Below are 20426 nucleotides of genomic sequence, written 5' to 3'. Positions count from 1 at the left end.
TTTCCAATGCATCATTACAAAATGAAAGTGGTAGCATGCTAAGGGTGTGTTTGGCGTACCCTTTGAAATAGCGTTTAAAACGCCGTTTTGCAAAACGGTATTTTGCCAAACGGCGTTTTCATGTTTGGTTGGCCAGATCAAAACGGCATATTAAACGGCAAACGGAGGTATTGTGTGTTTGGCTGCAAATGCCACAAAACAGAGTTTTAGTGGTAAAATGACCAAAAGGGGCATTGTTTGGTTGGCCTCAATGTAACTCAACTACTCTCTCATTAGGCCCAATATTAAAAGGTCATTAGGATCTCATTCAAACACTACTAAAATTAAACATCATTGCCAAAAAAATACAAAACAAAAGGTACAGGATATGCTAAAGAGGAGGTGGGAAATCATTTTCAATTCAGGAAAAAACAGACAAGTTTTCTCTTATTTTTCTTTCTTAATACCCTCTTGTTTTTTTTATAAGCACACACTTTCTCTCTATTTTAAACTTCTTTGATTGGAATTTGCAACTCATTGGGTGGTAAAATCCAATTAAAGAACTATGGTCATGTTTGCATGGCAAGAATTTTGTGGAAAAGTTAGGGAAGGAAAAATATTTCTAAAATTTCTTACTTTTTTTAGGCTTGAAAGAAAGATAATCGGAACAAACCCAATTCAAATTTTGTTTAGAGAGACTTACAATTTATGATAATATCCTTCCAAATTAACCATAATCAGAGATTTTGTATGGTGTAATGTAAGCTCTTCCAAAAAAACAAAGGTGTAAAAATGGGTTTGGTGAGGGTAAACATGTAAAAACCCAACACCCAAAAACTCCGTTCAAAACGGCGTTTTGCAAACGGACCTCCCCCCCTCCGTTTGCAAAACGCCGTTTTGAGGGTTCAAAACGGCGTTTCAAACGGTGGCTGCGCACCCAAACACTCCCAAACGGCCGTTTGGCCCCAAACGGTGTTTCAAACGCCAAACGGTGTTTTAAACGGTACCTCAAACACGCACTAATTGGGGTTGTTGCATATAATGTGAGAATGAAATCAAGAATAAATTTATGTAAATGTATAAAGTCGTTCAACAAGAATCAAAGTAATCAACTCTCCATTACAAAAGGGCATAATCACTATAGGTCAATCCAAATTCCAAATGAAAAAAATAGAAAGGCTCCAACATCATGCATTTTCTAATATTAATTCAAAATTAATATCTAATTAATACCTCCCAACTGCAACTCTTGCGACAGAACTTATTCCATTAGAACCTGTGATATATTCACAGAAAATGAAAGGAAAGTTGGGTCGGGCCAGGGGCGGGTCAGGGGTAAACTGTAAACAGGGCCGGGTTGGGTTGGCCCAAGGTATCAACCTTTAGCCCGACCCGACCCTGAGTCAGGGGCTAAAAAATGAACCCAAGCCTGCCTTTAGGGTTGGAAAATCCAGCCCAGGCCTTGTTCGGGCTCAGGGCGGGTCAGGTTCAAACTTGCACCGCTAGTTGCGATCATCCCATGGAAATGATTTTTGGGGCACAACCTATTTACATTGCGGCCCATCAAATGGATGGCTTGGATCATCCTATGGTGTGGGTCGTACAGTAACATTAAGGCCCAATTGTAGGCCTCACCCATGTTTTTCAAAATGAAGTGTGTGGTCCACACCATAGGACGATCCAAACTGTCCATTTGATGGGCCACAACGTTAATAGGTTGTGCCCCCAAAATCATTTCCTTTGGATGATCGCAGCCCTCCAACCTATAAGGTTTCCATACTATGCAGTTTCTCTTTAGATCAGAGGGCTAGGATCATCCTGTGGAAATGATTTTTGGGACACAGCCGATTTACGATGTGGCCCATCAAATGGTCGGTTTGGATCCTCCTATGGTGTGGACTGCACACTTCATTTTGTAAGACATGGGTGTGGTTGGGGCCTACCTTGCTCAAATATTTAAACAAATTAATTGTTGGGCCCACTAACCGTTCATGATGAGAGAGAGACCGGTTTGGTAGTGTTGTACCGGATGTATCCTAGAGGGGTACGGAGGGGCGGGGAATATCACTAAGCTTGTTTAAGGCAAATGATATCTACGCCAAAGTGTTTTGATAAACATGTGCTCCACTTGTTTGTCGTGTAGTAATTAAAGGACTTTAAGAGCTTTTTGAGAACCGTAATATCCTCTAACATCCCTTTAAATACTACACGAGTGGAGCGCATGTTTATCAAAACACTCTGGCACAGATATCATTTCCCTTGTTTAAGTGCTTACATAATTGTTTGGGAAATGATTTCTACACAAACATGTTTTGATACAAGACGCTCATGTTTCTTGTCTTTTATATTTGTAGAGCTGCAAAAGTGTTTTTACTGTCCCCAAAAGGCACTTACCTGACGATAAATGCTAAAAGACAAGAAACATGAGCGTCTTGTATTAAAAACATGTTTTGTGCTGAAATCATTCCCCAATTGTTTTATCGGTAGTTTCAAATTCTTTCTTCACACACTATATGAAACCAAAAAAAAAAAAAAAAAAGGAACTTTGCTTAGACACTATTAGCAAAGTTTCGTTGGATCGACACTGAATCATTTACCTATATGGTATTGATATTGATTTATGAGTACTTTCATTTTATAAAAGGAACTGGAGATTTAAGTAATTTTAGTAGGCAATCGATCATTTAGATTTTCACATGTACATCATTGATATCTTATTAACTGTTTTAAATCAGTACAAGTATCATAATAAGAAAACCAAATGCCTCGTCAGCCTCCTTGTTAAGCAACTTTTCCAAACATGATGTTCTTCTTTAGCATAATATCACGTTCTTCCTTAGCATAATATTTCTTTGTAATTACTGAGTTAAGATAAACTTTCATCTAAGAATCCAGCCAGATTTTGCTTGTCTCAGTAGATCTAGAGCCTAAGATATAAGTCTCTTATTGCATGCATTTCCTCAACAACATCGCTCATACCCATCCGTTCTCTGGGCAATTCATTAGAACATAGTACGCCAATTCTAAGCACTGAAACCAAGCAATCATGTATTCTACTTCTCGCATTGCTACATTTTTTGCTGATGTCAATGTCTTCGTCATCTTCTTCCAAGAGAAATTGTGGGTCCGCAATCTCCATCACTCGCTCAGGTAAAGCCATCTTAGCAAATTGGTGGAGGCTGAGACCGTCCTTAAACATGTCATCCGTAGGCCTCTTTCCCATGAACATCTCCAACAAAAGAATCCCATAACTGTATACGTCTCCACATGTAGATCCCTTGCCACCCATCCCATATTCTGCAATGTTTGCATCTCTCATTTTTTAGCAGGTTAGTAACTATTTAAACGAAGAGATGAAAAGAGATGTAAAGAACTTTCTGTTGAATAGGGTTAATTTCATTTCTGTCAGTTGCTCAAATCTTCAATTTTTGGCAACATCAATGATGTTTATATTCTTAAATTGTTGTAGTAATGCAGTTTAAATGGTATTCATAGAAATACTGATGCACTAAAAGGAACAAATGCTATAGAAACTGACTATTGGACTTGAAATTAAACATAAATTGAGTAATTTTTGGAATCATTCTCAAAATCCAAAACAAACATGGCCTTTGGATTTTGAGAACAGATTTTGAGTCGAAAATCAACTATTTGACTAAAATCTATGTTTAATTTTGATTTTACAGTACATGTATACCACTCATCATATCTGATAGCCTCTGATCCAGGCTGTAGATCAGGAGTTCAGATCTTTTCATGAGTGTAATCACATGAAAATGATGGACTCCAGACTCAAACTAATACTATATTACCAGAGGGGATGGAAAAGAAACAGCACACAAGTCGTTTAATACCATTTTACAATCATCATATACCCATCACTCACCACATACACATACATGGAAAAATATCAAATCTCTGTTAAATATCAGTATAAGCAAACAAAGATATAAGAATATAGATAATTGGGCATAAGATTCATAGAAAGATCAACGTAAAACTGGTACATCCATCAAAAGACTAGATGGGTGAAGTTTTCAGTTTTTTTAATAAGATTTAAGAAAATAGGAAAAATCAAATCAATAGAAAAAATATTCATCCCCTAGCAATTGAAAAAGTCCCCCATCATCCTAGTTTCCTTGATAATTTATTGTTACTGTTGGTTCTGTGTGGGGAATATGTTGAAGGGGTGCATAAAAGCTTATTGTGTGGCTATTTTCACCTACATGACACTACTTTAAGCTTCTATCATCGTATCCAAGATAGTGGAAATTATCAATTATTGTGCAAGGCATATCTCAATAATAAAAGAGCGAAAGAAGCAGACAAAGGCGTTACCTGGAGCGATATATCCAATCGATCCTTTTATACCAATCGTTGTGCTTCCGATTTGGGAAGAGTTAGTGGCACCTTCAAAAAGAAACCTAGCTAGCCCAAAATCACCCACGCGACCATTCATATCATCATCAAGAAGAACATTGCTTGGCTTTAGATCACAATGAATGATTGGCATTTGGCATTGGTAGTGAAGATAATCCAATGCAAGAGCCACATCAATGGCTATGTTTAGTCTTAGAGCAAGACCCAAACTACCCAGTTGAAATTGCCCATCTCCATTTGGATGCAACCACGTTTCTAGACTCCCATTAGGCATAAACTCAAAAACAAGAGCCTTGAAGTCATTTCCACTAAAATCAATGCTTGAGCATGCGGTTATGATCTTAATGAGGTTCCTGTGTCGGACGCTTCTCAAGGCTTTGCATTCTGCCATGAAACTCTTAGAAGCTCCTTGTTTTTGAAGCTTGAATACCTTCACTGCAACTGCTGTTCCATTGGGGTCTAGAATTCCTTTATATACATAACCATTACTTCCCTCACCGATCAAGTTGGCTAAAGAGAAACCACCAGTTGCTTTAAGAAGCTCTGCGTAAGAAACCTTTAACCGTTTGTTTTCCATAGAAGAGATAGAAGGTTCCAACTTTTTTCTCAAATTTCTTCTCCAACAAATAAAACCGATCAGAGATGTAAATATTAGTAAACATAGGACGAAGCTAACTGTTGGAATTATTAATTTGAGCGCAGAATGTCTTCGTCTTCCATTAGAAACCTGGCTGTGACAAGGGGGCAAGTTCAATTTTGTGATACCTCCACACAGTTTACTGTTCCCAAGGAGTGAAACTCCACTGTCATTTTTGAAAATCCCTTCTTTTGGAACTTCACCCTCCAGATCATTGAAGGACAGATTTAGATATTGCAAAGAGTACTTCTCCAAAAACTCCGGAATCTGCCCAGACAGTTTATTGCTGGAAAAATCTAGCTCTTCAATACCTCTTAAAGTGCTCAATGACGGAGGAATGGTTCCTTGGAAGAAGTTGGTATCCATGTAAAGATATACCAATGCAATACAACCGCCTAGCATGCTAGGAATTTCACCTGACAATTTGTTGTTGGAAACGTCTAGTAATTGAAGATTATTCAAGTTGCCCACTTCCAAAGGTAGAGACCCAGAAAGAGAATTATGAGATATGTTCAGGTAAAATAACGAGGAGAGGGTACTGATTTGCTTTGGTATGGTTCCATTGATTTTATTTTCTTGAAGGGCTAATGCTTGCAGATATATAATTTTTCCAAGACTTGAAGGAATGCTCCCCTCTAAACCATTCTGCAATAAATACAATCGACTTAATCGAGTGATGTTGCCAATAGAAGATGGAATTCTCCCTGAAAGTCTATTTCCAGCCATGTTCAATGTGTCCAACTTGTTAAGCTTCCCAATTCCCAGAGGAATCTTACCTTTCAAAAAATTCCCCTGTAGGCCCAATAAATTTAAGTTGATGAGATTCTCAATTCCTGTTGGGATACTTCCGGTGATCAGGTTTACTCCTAACCTTAGATTCTTTAATTTTGCCGAGAGATTAGCTATGGAGTCGGGCAATATACCGCTGAGAACATTGTTAGCTAGACCCAATACTTGTAAACTACTACAATTGGTTAAAGAAGTGAGGATACTGAGGTCATCACCTGTCTTGCTTCCGAGCTCATTTTCAGCTAGGCCTAAGTACCAAAGATGTTGCAAGCTTCCTAGACTCACCGGCACAGATCCAGTAAGGTAGTTGCTGGTGAATTCTATTTGTACAAGTCCAGAAGCATTGCCTAGTGAGATTGGAATGGCTTCTCTGAACATATTAGCTCCACCAAGAAGCACTTGTAGATTAGGTAGATACGTTCCTCCAAGTTCTGCAGGAAGGCTTCCACTGAGAAGATTGTTCGTCACGGAAATATAATAGATGGAAGAGAGATTGTAAAGCGAAGGAGGAATCGTCCCAGACAGTCTGTTTCCAGAGATTTGAAAATATTCTAAGCTCGTCATTTTCCCCAGGTCATATGGAATGCTTCCCTCGAGACTATTTATCATTAGAGAAAGATTGGTGAGAGATGTGAGGTTGCCAAGTGAAGGTGGGATGGTACTTGTGAGATTATTGGCACTGAGATACAGTATAACGAGCTTCGACAGAGAGGTAAGCTCAACTGGGATTCTCCCTACGAGCATGTTGAGAGTGAAGTCAATCAATCTGAGCTCTGAGCAGTGTGTTATATTTGCTGGAATCTCCCCTTCGAATGAATTGTTTCTAAGTTTGATTTTCTTAAGGTGAAGTAAATAACCAATTTGTTGGGGGATTACACCATGGAAGTTGTTGTCTGTGAGATCAATTCTGCTAAGGAAGGTGAGGTTTCCTATGTAAGGAGATAATGTGGCAGTGATGCTTTGTCCAGTGAGGTTCAAGGCTATGACTCTTTGAACTTGTTGGGCACTGCACGTGACTCCATTCCATTGGCAAAAATGGAGACTTTGATTCCATGAAGCCAAGGTACCTAGAGGATCATTAGCTATCCCATTCTTGAAGGCTAGCAAAGCGAGGCGATCGGTTTCGTTCCCTAATAAGTTGGATTCTGATCGAACCAAAGAGAAGCTGGTGCATGACAGAAGGGTGGCATAGAGAAGAAATGAGCAAATTGCAGTACAATTCATATGGAGACACTCCATGGGAATCAAACTGGAATGGAGATGCATATTCATCTTCATAGTCAATGTTTTCATTTATAGATTAAAAGATTGTTTAGTAGAGAGAGTGAGAGACTCAAGGCTATGAACTTCCTTTCTTTTTGTGTGTGAGCGAGTGAATGAAAGAGGCAGAGTAACTCAACTCAACAAAGCCTTTGTCCCAAACTAGTTGGGGTCGGTTAAATGAATCGTTAGAAAAATTTCATGAAGAAGGTGAAAGGAATTTATCCGGCTCATAGTGTAATCCTGGTCCTAGTTGGGTTCGTTTATGTGGATCATTTTCTTACACTCTCTCCTATCCAAGGCAATGTTCTCTGTTATATTTCTAGCCATCAAGCTTTTCCTCACTGTTTCTACCCAAGTCGTTTTCGGTCTGCCGCTACCTCAGAGTATAATAATAAAATAACTAAATAATGTATTTACAAAAGAGAGATGAAATATGTTTATGGCTATTTAAGAAACTGCTCCTACTTCTGATTTTTAAAATGTCACCGGTGTTTGAGTTTGAGAGTTTCACCTGCGGGCACCATTCTTCTAACAATAACAATAAAAATAGCCCAGTGATATTCCCCCCCTGGATATTTTCCCCGCCTTTTAACAGTTTTCGTTAACTTTTATGAAGGGGGTGGAGAAGCAACCGTTAACTCCAAAAGCATAAAAGTCGACAATTTCTGTTTGTGGGGGGCGGGGGGCGGGGTTGGATATCACTCCCTAAAAATAAGTGATATACCTGCCCTTTTTATTACTTGGGACAGCCCCCTCCAGTTTATTTATAGACTATGGATTTATGAAAGAGAAATATGATTTGCCAATAAAATTAATTGATTATAGATTCAAATAAGCGTTAGGCAAGTTCTCACTGGTGAGATGACTTATGGCTCTGTTCACTTCTTTTCCCTGGTGCTGTTTTCCCTGGAAAACAACCTTTTTTTCCCTGACAAGACCTTGACAAGACAGAATTTCTGTGTTCACTTCTTTTCCAGGGAAAACTATTATCAGATGTGGAATTTCTTATTTAAAGGCTAAAAATGACGTGGAAATTGACTTTTTCCCTGTTGCTTGAGATTTGCTTTCCGATTAAATATATTGGAAAAAGGCTTTCCATGAAAAACGGAGTCTTTTCCTCTTCATTCCTTTCCCTTATGCCATGTCACCTGGAAAGGAAAGGAAAATGAAATCCTTTCCTTTCCTTTCCGGGGAAAAGAAGTGAACAGAGCCTATGAGTCTAGCCATTTGCCTCATTAAAGCAATTCTTATTATTATATAGGATTTGCTAGGGACCATTGCAGAGAGCATTTTGAGGCTGGGCTGTTGCAAGTGAGAGCAGCCACCTCAGGTGAGTTACATGAATAAGACAAAATCTAAGGCTGTGTGGCTGCTCTCACATGCAACAACCCAGCCACAAAATGCCTTCTGCGATGATCCCTAGCAAATCCCCTCAACGATTATGTAGTGTGGATGCAATACCAGTTGGATTGCCACGTCCTTGACTTAGTCCTGCCGACCGAGGGCTGGAAAAGAAGCTGATGCAATTGGGGTTCAAAGATAGTGACACTAGCTATTGCAACAAGACAAGATTTCAGGATGCGGGCCCTACTATGATGCTTCTTTTCTTTTATTCTTCCCCCGAACTTGTATGTGAACTGATGAACTTTAATTCCCACCATATGGGATTAATTTTTCTTCCTATTGAATTTCTATCGTGCTTGGCTGATTTCTACCAAACTGATATATTTTTTCGGTTTATAAGGAAAATGATATATTTGCCCTTTTTTCTCACTTGGGACAGCTCCCTCCATTGTACAAGAGTAGTCATAAATACATTACAGGAGGCAGTCCAAGTAAAAAAAAACGGGCGAATATAACAGTTCCCTTTTGATAAATGGATGAATTACTATTTTACAAGATGGGTAATGAATGTGAATGATCCCATTATAAGTCAAAGATGCTGGTTCACCTCCTTCACTGCAAGGTGAGTACGTGGCCTCAAATTAGCCCATTAACTTTTTCCATCCACCTATTTTGACTTCGAGTATCTCAACCATCAACGGAAGTGAAATCCTCTCTTAAGTCGCTTGATTCGCAAAAAAGTAGTTGTTGAATTCGTGAAAATTAGGAATCTCATTAACCAACTATTTGACGTTGGCTCTTGTTAGCTTTGGGTTATCTCATTTTTTTCATTGGTTGTTAAGATAAAAATGGGAAGGCAAGGAGAAAGATATTTAATTTGACTTGTGTTTTCCACGGCTCCCCTTAAAGAGCCTATGTAACAGATCTTTTTCTTCTTCTTTCTAGTTCTATCTTGTGGGTACCTATTGTTAGGCCTAAAATCGGTAATAGATATGGCAGTGACGTAAGAGCTGAGCTGGAGGACCTGAGGAGCTGAAGTAAAGGAACTGAGTCATGCACAAGAGCGCACGAGGTCAGAAGACCAACCCGGAATCGTTGCTCCGGACGGGCCCTTCGACACTCAAGTCAGTATGAGCAGGAGTGCAGAGCCAAAAATTTAAGAATTCATTACCCTTCACTTTGAGCCTTGAGAGGCCTTTTATAGAGGGAGGCCTGGGGTGATTGAATTACCTACCCCAGGACAGGTGTCGGCCCTTCTGTGGGTTTAGGTTTACCTACTCTCAGGTAATTACCGGATTATCCCTGGGCAGGTGTCGATTTCGTGGTGGACCCTTCCGGGGCCACGTGTCGACAGCTCATTAGTTGCTGTTTTTCGTACCCCATCACCTATCATTGGTATCAAAGCTGGTTGATCTTGGCATGACAAAAAGGAGTCAACTCAAGAATAATTCAGCCATGAAAGAGAGAGTGGAGAAGTTGAAAGAGACCGTTAACAATCTGGCAGAGATGCTTTCCAAGTTTATGGAAAGTCAAAACCAGAAATCCGTTGAGGATGAGGTTTTTCCGTGGCAAGGCTACCTCCTCCAACATGGAATTAGGAGGAAATGACGCTTAAAAGTCTTGAACAATGGGAGGATCTGTCCAAACAAGGTTCAAGAGACTCGAGTTTCCTCGCTTTGATGGTTTAGAAGATCATACCGGATGAGTATATCGTGCAGAACAAGTCTTTTGTTTCCATTAAACTGCAGAATATGTGAAGGTACCTCTTTCATCGTTTCATCTGGAGAGAGAAGCGCTACAATGGTTTCAATGGTACGAGAAGGTTCACAAAACTATGGAATGGAAGGACTTGTAGATAGCCTTATGTGTTCGATTTGGGCCTACTGAGTTTGAGGGCTTCGACTCAGCCCTCAGTAAGCTGCGATAGACAAGTACGGTTAGAGAATATCAAAAGGAGTTCGAAAAATTGTCAAATATGGTGAAAGCATGGACTGAGAAGGCCCTCATTGGGACTTTTGTGGGAGGTCTCAAGGATGAGTTGGCAGGAGAAGTTCAAGTCTTCCGTCCGAAGACATTGAATGATGCTATTGGGTTGGCGCGGATGATGAAAGAGAAAATCCAGCATAGCCAAATATTTCAAAAGGGTACGATGATTGATCATGAGTACCCCACATCAGATCTGAAGGGTCCTCGAAGGCTTACAATGGGTGAGATGAAGGAGAGACGTTCTAAAGGTTTGTGCTACAATTGTGACGAGCGATTTGTTCCTGGTCACAAGTGCAAGTTTCCTCAATTTTAGTTGATTCAAGTTCTTGACAGTGATAAGGAAGCAGAAGACGCAGAAGACAAAGAAAATTAATAGCCTTGAGGACAAGGCAATTTTCAAGGGAGAGGGAATGTTGAATCCCTGAAAATTAGGAATCTCAATAACCAACTATTTGATGTTGGCTCTTGTTAGCTTTGGGTTATCTCTTTTATTTTTTTATTGTTTGTTAAGAGACCGAGTGTGTTAGGTTGTTTGAGTTGTGCTGAGTTGTTATTGAGTCGTATCATATTAGGATTCTACATTATATATGTGGAACGGAAATGAGAAGGCAAGGAGAAATTTAATTCGACTTGTGTTTTCCGCAGAGGAGGTTTGGCTCCCCTTAAAGAGCCTGTGTAACAGATCTTTTTCTTCTTCTTTCTAGTTCTATCTTGCCGGTACCTATTAGTAGTAGGCTTGGAATCACAAAGGAGATATAAAGCCCCAAGGAAAAATAAGTAAAGGTCGGGGATGCATCATGATGAATTTTTGTCACCCAATGTAATAAGTGCTTGGAGACCAATTGATGCAGTGCCAACATGGTAGCCATGTCATGCCTAGGTGGTTTTGGTGGAGTTCCAAGGTGCAGTCCCTCATTAATGTTGCTGGCCCTTTTTGAACCTGATTTTTGAGCCATTAAATGGAAGAATTATGGAAAGTGGTAAACTACAAAGTTGTAGGTCTCTTTGAGATCTTTCCAACAATTATTTGAACTTGAAAATTGGACAAGAGGGTAGAAAGTTATGGCAGTTTTTGTGGACTGTGTCTGTGGGTTCCCAAAACAGTCAAAATTAGTAAGTTCCAATGCAATTAATGTTATGTTAGTCCCTAAGCTAGCTAGTGGAGGATCTTGAACGAATTTGCTTTGGTTTTCTTTTATTTAAAGAGTTAGAAACCATCTTTAGAGGGGATTTTGGATGTTGATTAACTTATGTAATTGATGGAATATCAATTGGGCTGAGCTTTGCTCCCATTTTCTTCTTTTTCTCTAAGTTGTGTTCTTGATTTCTAATTTTTCTTCTTCTTCCCTCTTAAGCACCCGCATTATCTGGTATCAGAGCCAACATTACTCTCTTGGGCTAGCTTCGATTTGATTTTCATGGCGGCACGAAGAGGTAGAGGAAGGCGTGGTAACCAAATGATAGAAGATTTGAGAGATGAAAGAGATGATGAACTTCAAGCACTTCGAAGACAAGTTGAGCAACTTACCATGCGACTTGAACGCCAAGAGGCTCGTAGTGAGCATGGTAGCTCAAGCCGTGGAGGTTCTAGTGATGAATCCGATGTGAATCCCTTCGCCAATACTCGTGAAGAGGCTAGGTTAGGAAGGTTCTATCGTGATTTCGACACCGTCAAGATTGACTTGCCGGAGTTCCATGGTCGTCTACAACCCGAAGAGTTTCTTAAATGGCTTAGTGCCATTGAGAAGTTTTTTTATTACAAGGAGACACCCGAAAGCCAATGATGCAGTGCCAACATGGCAGCCATGTCATGCCTAGGTGGTTTTGGTGGAGTTCCAAGGTGCAGTCCCTCATTAATGTTGCTGGCCCGTTTTGAACCAGCTTTTTGAGCTTCTAAATGGAAGAATTATGGAAAGTGGTAAACTACAAAGTTGTAGGTCTCTTTGAGATCTTTCCAACAAGTATTTGTGCTTGAAAATTGGATAAGAGGGTAGAAAGTTATGGCAGTTTTGGTGGACTGTGTCTGTGGGTTCCCAAAACAGTCAAAGTTAGTGAGTTCCCATGCAATTAATGTTATGTTAGTCCCTAAGTTAGTTAGTGGATGATCTTGAACGAATTTGCTTTGGTTTTCTTTTATTTAAAGAGTTAGAAACCATCTTTAGAGGGGATTTTGGATGTTGATAAACTTATGTAATTGATGGAATATCAATTGGGTTGAGCTTTGCTCCCATTTTCTTCTTCTTCTCTAAGTTGTGTTCTTGTGTTCTAATTTTCTTCTTCTTCCCTCTTAAGCACTCTCATTATCTGGTATCAGAGCTAACGTTACTCTCTTGGGCTAGCTTCGATTTGATTTTCATGGCTGCACGAAGAGGTAGAGGAAGGCGTGGTAACCAAATGATGGAAGATTTAAGATATGAAAGAGATGATGAACTTCAAGCACTTCGAAGACAAGTTGAGCAACTTACCATGCGACTTAAACGCCAAGAGGCTCGTAGTGAGCATGGTAGATCAAGCCGTAGAGGTTCTAGTGATGAATCCGATGTGAATCCCTTCGCCAATACTCGTGAAGATGCTAGGTTGGGAAGGTTCTATCGTGATTTCGACACCGTCAAGATTGACTTGCCGGAGTTCCATGGTCGTCTACAACCCGAAGAGTTTCTTGAATGGCTTAGTGCCATTGAGAAGTTCTTTGATTACATGGAGACACCCGAAAGCCAACGTGTGAGGCTTGTGGCTACAAGGCTTCGTGGCTACGCTTCAACATGGTGAGATAAGGTTCAAGAGATGAGAATCCGCAAAGGAAAGCGTAAGATCTCTTCTTGGGAGAAAATGAAGTCAAGGCTTAAAGAGAAATTTCTTCCGTTGGATTTTTCCCAAATTATCTTTTCTCAATTCAACAACCTACGCCAAGAATCCAAGAGTGTGTTGGACTACACCGAAGAATTCTACAAACTTATGGCTCGTAATGATATTCAAGAGGGTGAAGATCAACTTGTGGCAAGGTATGTTGATGGTTTGAAGTTTTCCATTCGTGATAAGGTGGAAATGCACCGATCATTGAGCGTCAATGATGCTTATCAACTAGCCTTAAAGGTGGAGGCTAAGCTTTCTCGTCGTTGTGCTAAAAAGTATGTGGATGTTCGTAGTCTCTATCCTTCTTCTAAAGGTGAATCTTCACATGGTGGAGGAACAAAGTCAAGGTCCGAATATTTCAACAAAAATTCTACAAAATCAGCCCCTACACATCAAGTTGGAAATCAGCCCAATCGTCCCAACAATTCAAATGCTTGCTTCAAGTGTGGTCAAGTTGGCCATCGTTTCAAAGATTGTCCAAAGCGGCAAGCAGTGGCCTTCGGTGATGAAGAAAATGATGATAATTTTGTTGATGATTCAAATCAGCCCATATATGATGAGGAAGATGACATACAACATGAAGAAATCGAACCCGAAGAAGAAGAAAGCTTGGTGATCCAAAGAGCACTTGCTACACCAAAGGTTGAATCCGATGATGATTGGCTCCGTTCCAATATTTTCAAGACTCGATGCAAATCTCATGACAAGGTTTGCACCATTGTGATCGATGGTGGGAGTTGTGAGAACATCGTATCTCATGACATGGTGAACAAGCTCCAGCTCAAAACCGAACCACATCCAAAGCCCTATCGGATTGCATGGTTTAAGAAGGGTAATGAGGTAAAAGTTACTAAACGATGTTTAGTTTCATTTTCTATGGGTAAGAATTACCATGATCAAGTTTGGTGTGATGTTGTCCCTATGGATGTGTGTCACATACTCTTAGGAAGGCCATGGCAATATGATAGAAATGTTACCCATAATGGTCGTAAAAATACATATACCTTTCGAATGGGAAAAGTGGAGATTGTTCTTTTGCCTAGTAAGGAGGAAAAGACACCCAAATCTTTACAGGAGGAGGGTAGTAATTTTCTCACTTCATCAATGTTTGCAAGAGAAAGTGAGAGTAGTGGTGTCATTTACATGCTAGTGGCGAAAGATTTGGGAATATCCTTTAATGTGCCTAGTGAGTTAGAACCTCTCTTGGAGGAATTTAAGGATGTCACACCCGATGAGTTGCCTAATGGACTCCCTCCTTTAAGAGACATTCAACATCAAATTGATTTGATTCCCGGTTCTAATCTTCCCAACAAGGCTCACTACCGTATGAGTCCTAAAGAGCATGAAGAGTTGAATAAGCAAGTCATGGAGTTGTTGAAGAAAGGTTACATCAAAGAAAGCATGAGTCCTTGTGCGGTGCCGGCATTACTTACTTTAAAGAAAGATGGAACATGGGGTATGTGTGTGGATAGTCGTGCCATAAACCGGATCACTATCAAATACCGGTTTCCCATTCCAAGAATTGATGATATGTTTGACATGCTTGCCGGTGCAAAGATACTTGTTTGTCGTGTAGTATTTAAAGGGCTTTAAGAGCTTTTTGAGAACCGTAATATCCTCTAACATCCCTTTAAATACTACACGAGTGGAGCGCATGTTTATCAAAACACTGTGGCACAGATATCATTTCCCTTGTTTAATTGCTTACATAATTGTTTGGTAACTGATTTCTACACAAACATGTTTTGATACAAGACGCTCATGTTTCTTGTCTTTTATATTTATAGAGCTGTAAAAGTGTTTTTACTGTCCCCAAAAGGCACTGACCTGACAATAAATGCTAGAAAACAAGAAACATGAGCGTCTCGTATCAAAACATGTTTTGTGCTGAAATCATTTCCCAATTGTTTTATCCGTAGTTTCAAATTCATTCTTCACACACTATATGAAACCAAAAATAAAATAAAATGGAACTTTGCTTAGACACTATTAGCAAAGTTTCGTTGGATCGACACTGAATCATTTACCTATATGGTATTGATTTTGATTTATGAGTACTTTCACTTTATAAAATGAACTGGAGATTTAAGTAATTTTAGTAGGCAATCGATCATTTAGATTTTCACATGTACATCATTGATATCTTATTAATTGTTTTAAATCAGTACAAGTATCATAATAAGAAAACCAAATGCCTCGTCAGCCTCCTTGTTAAGCAACTTTTCCAAACATGATGTTCTTCTTTAGCATAATATCACGTTCTTCCTTAGCATAATATTTGTTTGTAATTACTGAGTTAAGATAAACTTTCATCTAAGAATCCAGCCAGATTTTGCTTGTCTCAGTAGATCTAGACCCTAAGATATAAGTCTCTTATTGCATGCATTTCCTCAACAACATCGCTCATATCCATCCGTTCTCTGGGCAATTCATTAGAACATAGTACGCCAATTCTAAGCACTGAAACCAAGCAATCATGTATTCTACTTCTCGCATTGCTACATTTTTTGCTGATGTCAATGTCTTTGTCATCTTCTTCCAAGAGAAATTGTGGGTCCGCAATCTCCATCACTCGCTCCGGTAAAGCCATCTTAGCAAATTGGTGGAGGCTGAGACCGTCCTTAAACATGTCATCCGTAGGCCTCTTTCCCATGAACATCTCCAACAAAAGAATCCCATAACTGTATACGTCTCCACATGTAGATGCCTTGCCACCCATCCCATATTCTGCAATGTTTGCATCTCTCATTTTTTAGCAGGTTAGTAACTATTTAAACAAAGAGATGAAAAGAGATGTAAAGAACTTTCTGTTGAATAGGGTTAATTTCATTTCTGTCAGTTGCTCAAATCTTCAATTTTTGGCAACATCAATGATGTTTATATTCTTAAATTGTTGTAGTAATGCAGTTTAAATGGTATTCATAGAAATACTGATGCACTAAAAGGAACATATGCTATAGAGTAAAAGAAAATCATGTATCTTAGTGAAATAACAGTGAGAAAAAAGAAAGGCAAATAATGTTTATATTCTTAAATTAATGCAGTTTACATAGTATTCATAGAAATACAGAAATACTAAAAGGAACATATGCTATAAAGCAAAAGAAAATTATGTAGCTTAGTGAAAGAACAATGAGAAAAAAGAAAGATAATAATTTCCTATCATACTTATGGTACTGATGCCCTCTTTGTTATGGATTTTGAAAACCAATTGTAAGCCCCAAACTGACTATTGGACTTGAAATTAAACATAAATTGAGTAATCAGTTTTCGAATCATTCTCAAAATCCAAAACAAACATGGCCTTTGGATTTTGAGAACAGATTTTGAGTCGAAAATCAACTATTTGACTAAAATCTATGTTTAATTTTGATTTTACAGTACATGTATACAAATAGCTCCTGCAAGACTACATGCATGTACACTCATCATATCTGATAGCCTCTGATCCAGGCTGTAGATCAGGAGTTCAGATCTTTTCATGAGTGCAATCACATGAAAACGATGGACTCCAGACTCAAACTAATCCTTTATTACCAGAGGGGATGGAAAAGAAACAGAACACAAGTCGTTTAATACCATTTTACAATTATCATATACCCATCACTCACCACATTCACATACATGGAAAAATATCAAATCTCTGTTAAATATCAGTATAAGCAAACAAAGATATAAGAATATAGATAATTGGGCATAAGATTCATAGAAAGATCAACGTAAAACTGGTACATCCATCAAAAGACTAGATGGGTGAAGTTTTCAGTTTTTTTAATAAGATTTAAGAGAATAGGAAAATAGGAAAAATCAAATCAATAGAAAAAATATTCATCCCCTAGCAATTGAAAAAGTCCCCCATCACTCTAGTTTCCTTGATAATTTATTGTTACTGTTGGTTCTATGTGGGGAATATGTTCAAGGGGTGCATAAAAGCTTATTGTGTGGCTATTTTCACCTACATGGCACTACTTTAAGCTTCTATCATGGTATCCAAGATAGTGGAATTATCAATTATTGTGCGAGGCATATCTCAATAATAAAAGAGCGAAAGAAGCAGACCAAGGCGTTACCTGGAGCAATATATCCAATCGATCCTTTTATACCAATTGTTTTGCTTCCGATTTGGGAAGAGTTAGTGGCATCTTCAAAAAGAAACCTAGCTAGCCCAAAATCACCCACGCGGCCATTCATGTCATCATCAAGAAGAACATTGCTTGGCTTTAGATCACAATGAATGATTGGCATTTGGCATTGGTAGTGAAGATAATCCAATGCAAGAGCCACATCAATGGCTATGTTTAGTCTTAGAGCAGGACCCAAACTACCCAGTTGAAATTGCCCATCTCCATTTGGATGCAACCACGTTTCTAGACTCCCATTAGGCATAAACTCAAAAACTAGAGCCTTGAAGTCATTACCATTAAAATCAATGCTTGAGCATGCGGTTATGATCTTAACGAGGTTCCTGTGTCGGACGCTTCTCAAGGCTTTGCATTCTGCCATGAAACTCTTAGAAGCTCCTTGTTTTTGAAGCTTGAATACCTTCACTGCAACTGCTGTTCCATTAGGGTCTAGAATTCCTTTATATACATAACCATAACTTCCCTCACCGATCAAGTTGGCCGAAGAGAAACCACCAGTTGCTTTAAGAAGCTCTGCGTAAGAAACCTTTAACGGTTTGTTTTCCATAGAAGAGATAGAAGGTGCCAACTTTTTTCTCAAATTTCTTCTCCAACAAATAAAACCGATCAGAGATGTAAATATTAGTAAACATAGGACGAAGCTAACTGTTGGAATTATTAATTTCAGTGCAGAATGTCTTCGTCTTCCATTAGAAACCTGGCTGCGACAAGGGGGCAAGTTCAATTTTGTGATACCTCCACACAGTTTACTGTTCCCAAGGAGTGAAACTCCACTGTCATTTTTGAAAATCCCTTCTTTTGGAACTTCACCCTCCAGATCATTGAAGGACAGATTTAGATATTGCAAAGAGTACTTCTCCAAAAACTCCGGAATCTGCCCAGACAGTTTATTGCTGGAAAGATCTAGCTCTTCAATACCTCTTAAAGTGCTCAATGACGGAGGAATGGTTCCTTGGAAGAAGTTGGTATCCATGTAAAGATATACCAATGCAATACAACCGCCTAGCATGCTAGGAATTTCACCTGACAATTTGTTGTTGGAAACGTCTAGTAATTGAAGATTATTCAAGTTGCCCACTTCCAAAGGTAGAGACCCAGAAAGAGAATTATGAGATATGTTCAGGTAAAATAACGAGGAGAGGGTACTGATTTGCTTTGGTATGGTTCCATTGATTTTATTTTCTTGAAGGGCTAATGCTTGCAGATATATAATTTTTCCAAGACTTGAAGGAATGCTCCCCTCTAAACCATTCTGCAATAAATACAATCGACTTAATCGAGTGATGTTGCCAATAGAAGATGGAATTCTCCCTGAAAGTCTATTTCCAGCCATGTTCAATGTGTCCAACTTGTTAAGCTTCCCAATTCCTGCAGGAATGGTACCATTCAAAAAATTCCCCTGTAGGCCCAATAAATTTAAGTTTACTAGATTCTCAATTCCTGTTGGGATACTTCCGGTGAATAGGTTTACTCCTAACCGAAGATCCCTTAATTGGGTCGACAGATTAGCTATGGAGTCAGGCAATACACCACTGAGAACATTGTTAGCTAGAGCCAGTACTTGTAAACTACTACAATTGGTTAAAGAAGTGAGGATACTGAGGTCATCACCTGTCTTGCTTCCGAGCTCATTTTCAGCTAGGCTTAAGTACCAAAGATGTTGCAGGCTTCCTAGACCCACTGGCAGAGATCCGGTAAGGTAGTTGCTGGTAAAATCTATTTGTACAAGTTCAGAAGCATTGCCTAGTGAGATTGGAATGGGACCTCTAAACAGATTAGCTCCACCAAGAAGCACTTGTAGATTAGGCAGATAGATTCCTCCAAGTTCTGCCGGAAGGCTTCCGCCGAGAAGATTGTTCGCCACTGAAATATAATATATGGAAGAGAGATTGTAAAGCGAAGGGGGAATCGTCCCGGACAGTCTGTTTCCAGAGATTTGAAAATATTCTAAGCTTGTCATTTTCCCCAGGTCATATGGAATGCTTCCCTCGAGACTATTTCTCATTAGAGAAAGATTGGTGAGAGATGTGAGGTTTCCAAGTGAAGGTGGGATGGTACTTGTGAGATTATTGGCACTGAGATACAGTATAATGAGCTTCGACAGAGAGGTAAGCTCAACTGGGATTCTCCCTACGAGCATGTTGAGAGTGAAGTCAATCACTCTGAGTTCTGAACAGTGCGTTATATTTGTTGGAATCTCCCCTTCGAATGAATTGTTTCTAAGATAGATTTGCCGAAGCTGAAGTAAATAACCGATTTGTGGGGGGATTACACCATGGAAATAGTTGTCTGTGAGATCAATTGTGCTAAGGAAGGTGAGGTTTGTTATGTAGGGAGATAAGATTCCACTAACACTTTGTACAGTGAGGTTCAAGGCTATGACTCTTTGAACTTGTTGGGCACTGCAGGTGACTCCATTCCACTGGCAAAAATGGAGAGTTTGATTCCATGAGGCCAAGGCAGCTAGAGGATCATTAGTTATCCCATTCTTGAAGGCGAGCAAAGCGAGGCGATCTGTTTCATTCCCTAATAAGTTTGATTCTGACCAAACCAAAGAGAAATTGGTGCATGACAGAAGGGTGACATAGAGAAGAAATGAGCAAATTATAGTACAACTCATAATGAGAAACTTCATGAGAATCAGGTGGAATGGAGCTGTATATCCATCTTCATGGCCAATGCTTTCATTTATAGATGGTTTAGAAGACAGATTCAAGACTATGACCTTCCTTTTTTGTGTATTGAGAGACAGAGAGAAAGTAATGTGTTTACAAGAGAGAGATAGTATTTAATAGTATAACTACTAGATTTTGGATTTTAAATAGAGAGATGGGTCTAATCATAAGAAGAGTTCTACACCAAGGTCTTCATAATGCTTTGTTTATGGGGTTTTAAGCAACGTTTAACTACTTCTGATTTTAAAAGGTGGTTGAGTTTAAGGGACATCTACAGGTAGCATTCTTCTAATAATAAAGTTATGGATTCATTTAATAGATTATAGACTCAAAAAAGAGGCCGGCAAGTTCTCATTGGTCAGAGTCCGATGACAAATG

General features: G+C 39.2%; 2 protein-coding genes and 1 pseudogene across 3 annotated transcripts; 1 reads left to right on the top strand and 2 right to left on the bottom strand.

Annotated features, from left to right (window-relative positions):
* Positions 1-2699: 2699 nt before the first annotated feature.
* LOC143850027 (putative receptor-like protein kinase At3g47110 pseudogene) lies at positions 2700-7063 on the bottom strand (annotated as a pseudogene). The gene is made up of 2 exons (XR_013235937.1): positions 4318-7063; positions 2700-3276 (listed from the first exon to the last, which is right to left on the bottom strand). The product of XR_013235937.1 is annotated as a putative receptor-like protein kinase At3g47110 pseudogene (transcript).
* A 6930-nt stretch (positions 7064-13993) lies between these two features.
* Positions 13994-15465, top strand: LOC143850025 (uncharacterized). Its single transcript, XM_077359360.1, has 2 exons — positions 13994-14794; positions 15397-15465. Exons 1-2 carry the CDS (start codon positions 13994-13996, stop codon positions 15463-15465), a joined length of 870 nt encoding a protein of 289 aa, XP_077215475.1.
* LOC143851616 (putative receptor-like protein kinase At3g47110) lies at positions 15314-20127 on the bottom strand. The gene is made up of 2 exons (XM_077361100.1): positions 17302-20127; positions 15314-15958 (listed from the first exon to the last, which is right to left on the bottom strand). Exons 1-2 carry the CDS (start codon positions 20006-20008, stop codon positions 15582-15584), a joined length of 3084 nt encoding a protein of 1027 aa, XP_077217215.1. The 5' UTR covers positions 20009-20127; the 3' UTR covers positions 15314-15581.
* Between the last annotated feature and the right edge of the window lie 299 nt (positions 20128-20426).

This window comes from Tasmannia lanceolata, unplaced genomic scaffold (assembly GCF_043159265.1).
Source record: "Tasmannia lanceolata isolate RefF3 unplaced genomic scaffold, GAP_Taslan_0.1 ptg000018l, whole genome shotgun sequence".
Classification (NCBI taxonomy): domain Eukaryota; kingdom Viridiplantae; phylum Streptophyta; class Magnoliopsida; order Canellales; family Winteraceae; genus Tasmannia; species Tasmannia lanceolata.
The sequence above is the reverse complement of the archived record's forward strand: the minus strand, read 5'-3'. Positions and strand labels throughout refer to the sequence as shown.

What these genes read in the sequence shown, in the direction of transcription:
- LOC143851616 (XM_077361100.1), bottom strand. Translation starts at nt 20,008, where the DNA reads ATGAAGTTTCTCATTATGAGTTGTACTATAATTTGCTCATTTCTTCTC. An exon ending in GATTGGATATATTGCTCCAG is followed by an intron (nt 15,959 to 17,301) that starts GTAACGCCTTGG and finishes CAAACATTGCAG; the next exon opens with AATATGGGATGGGTGGCAAG.
- LOC143850025 (XM_077359360.1), top strand. Translation starts at nt 13,994, where the DNA reads ATGGTGAACAAGCTCCAGCTCAAAACCGAACCACATCCAAAGCCCTAT. An exon ending in TTGCCGGTGCAAAGATACTT is followed by an intron (nt 14,795 to 15,396) that starts GTTTGTCGTGTA and finishes GTTTTAAATCAG; the next exon opens with TACAAGTATCATAATAAGAA.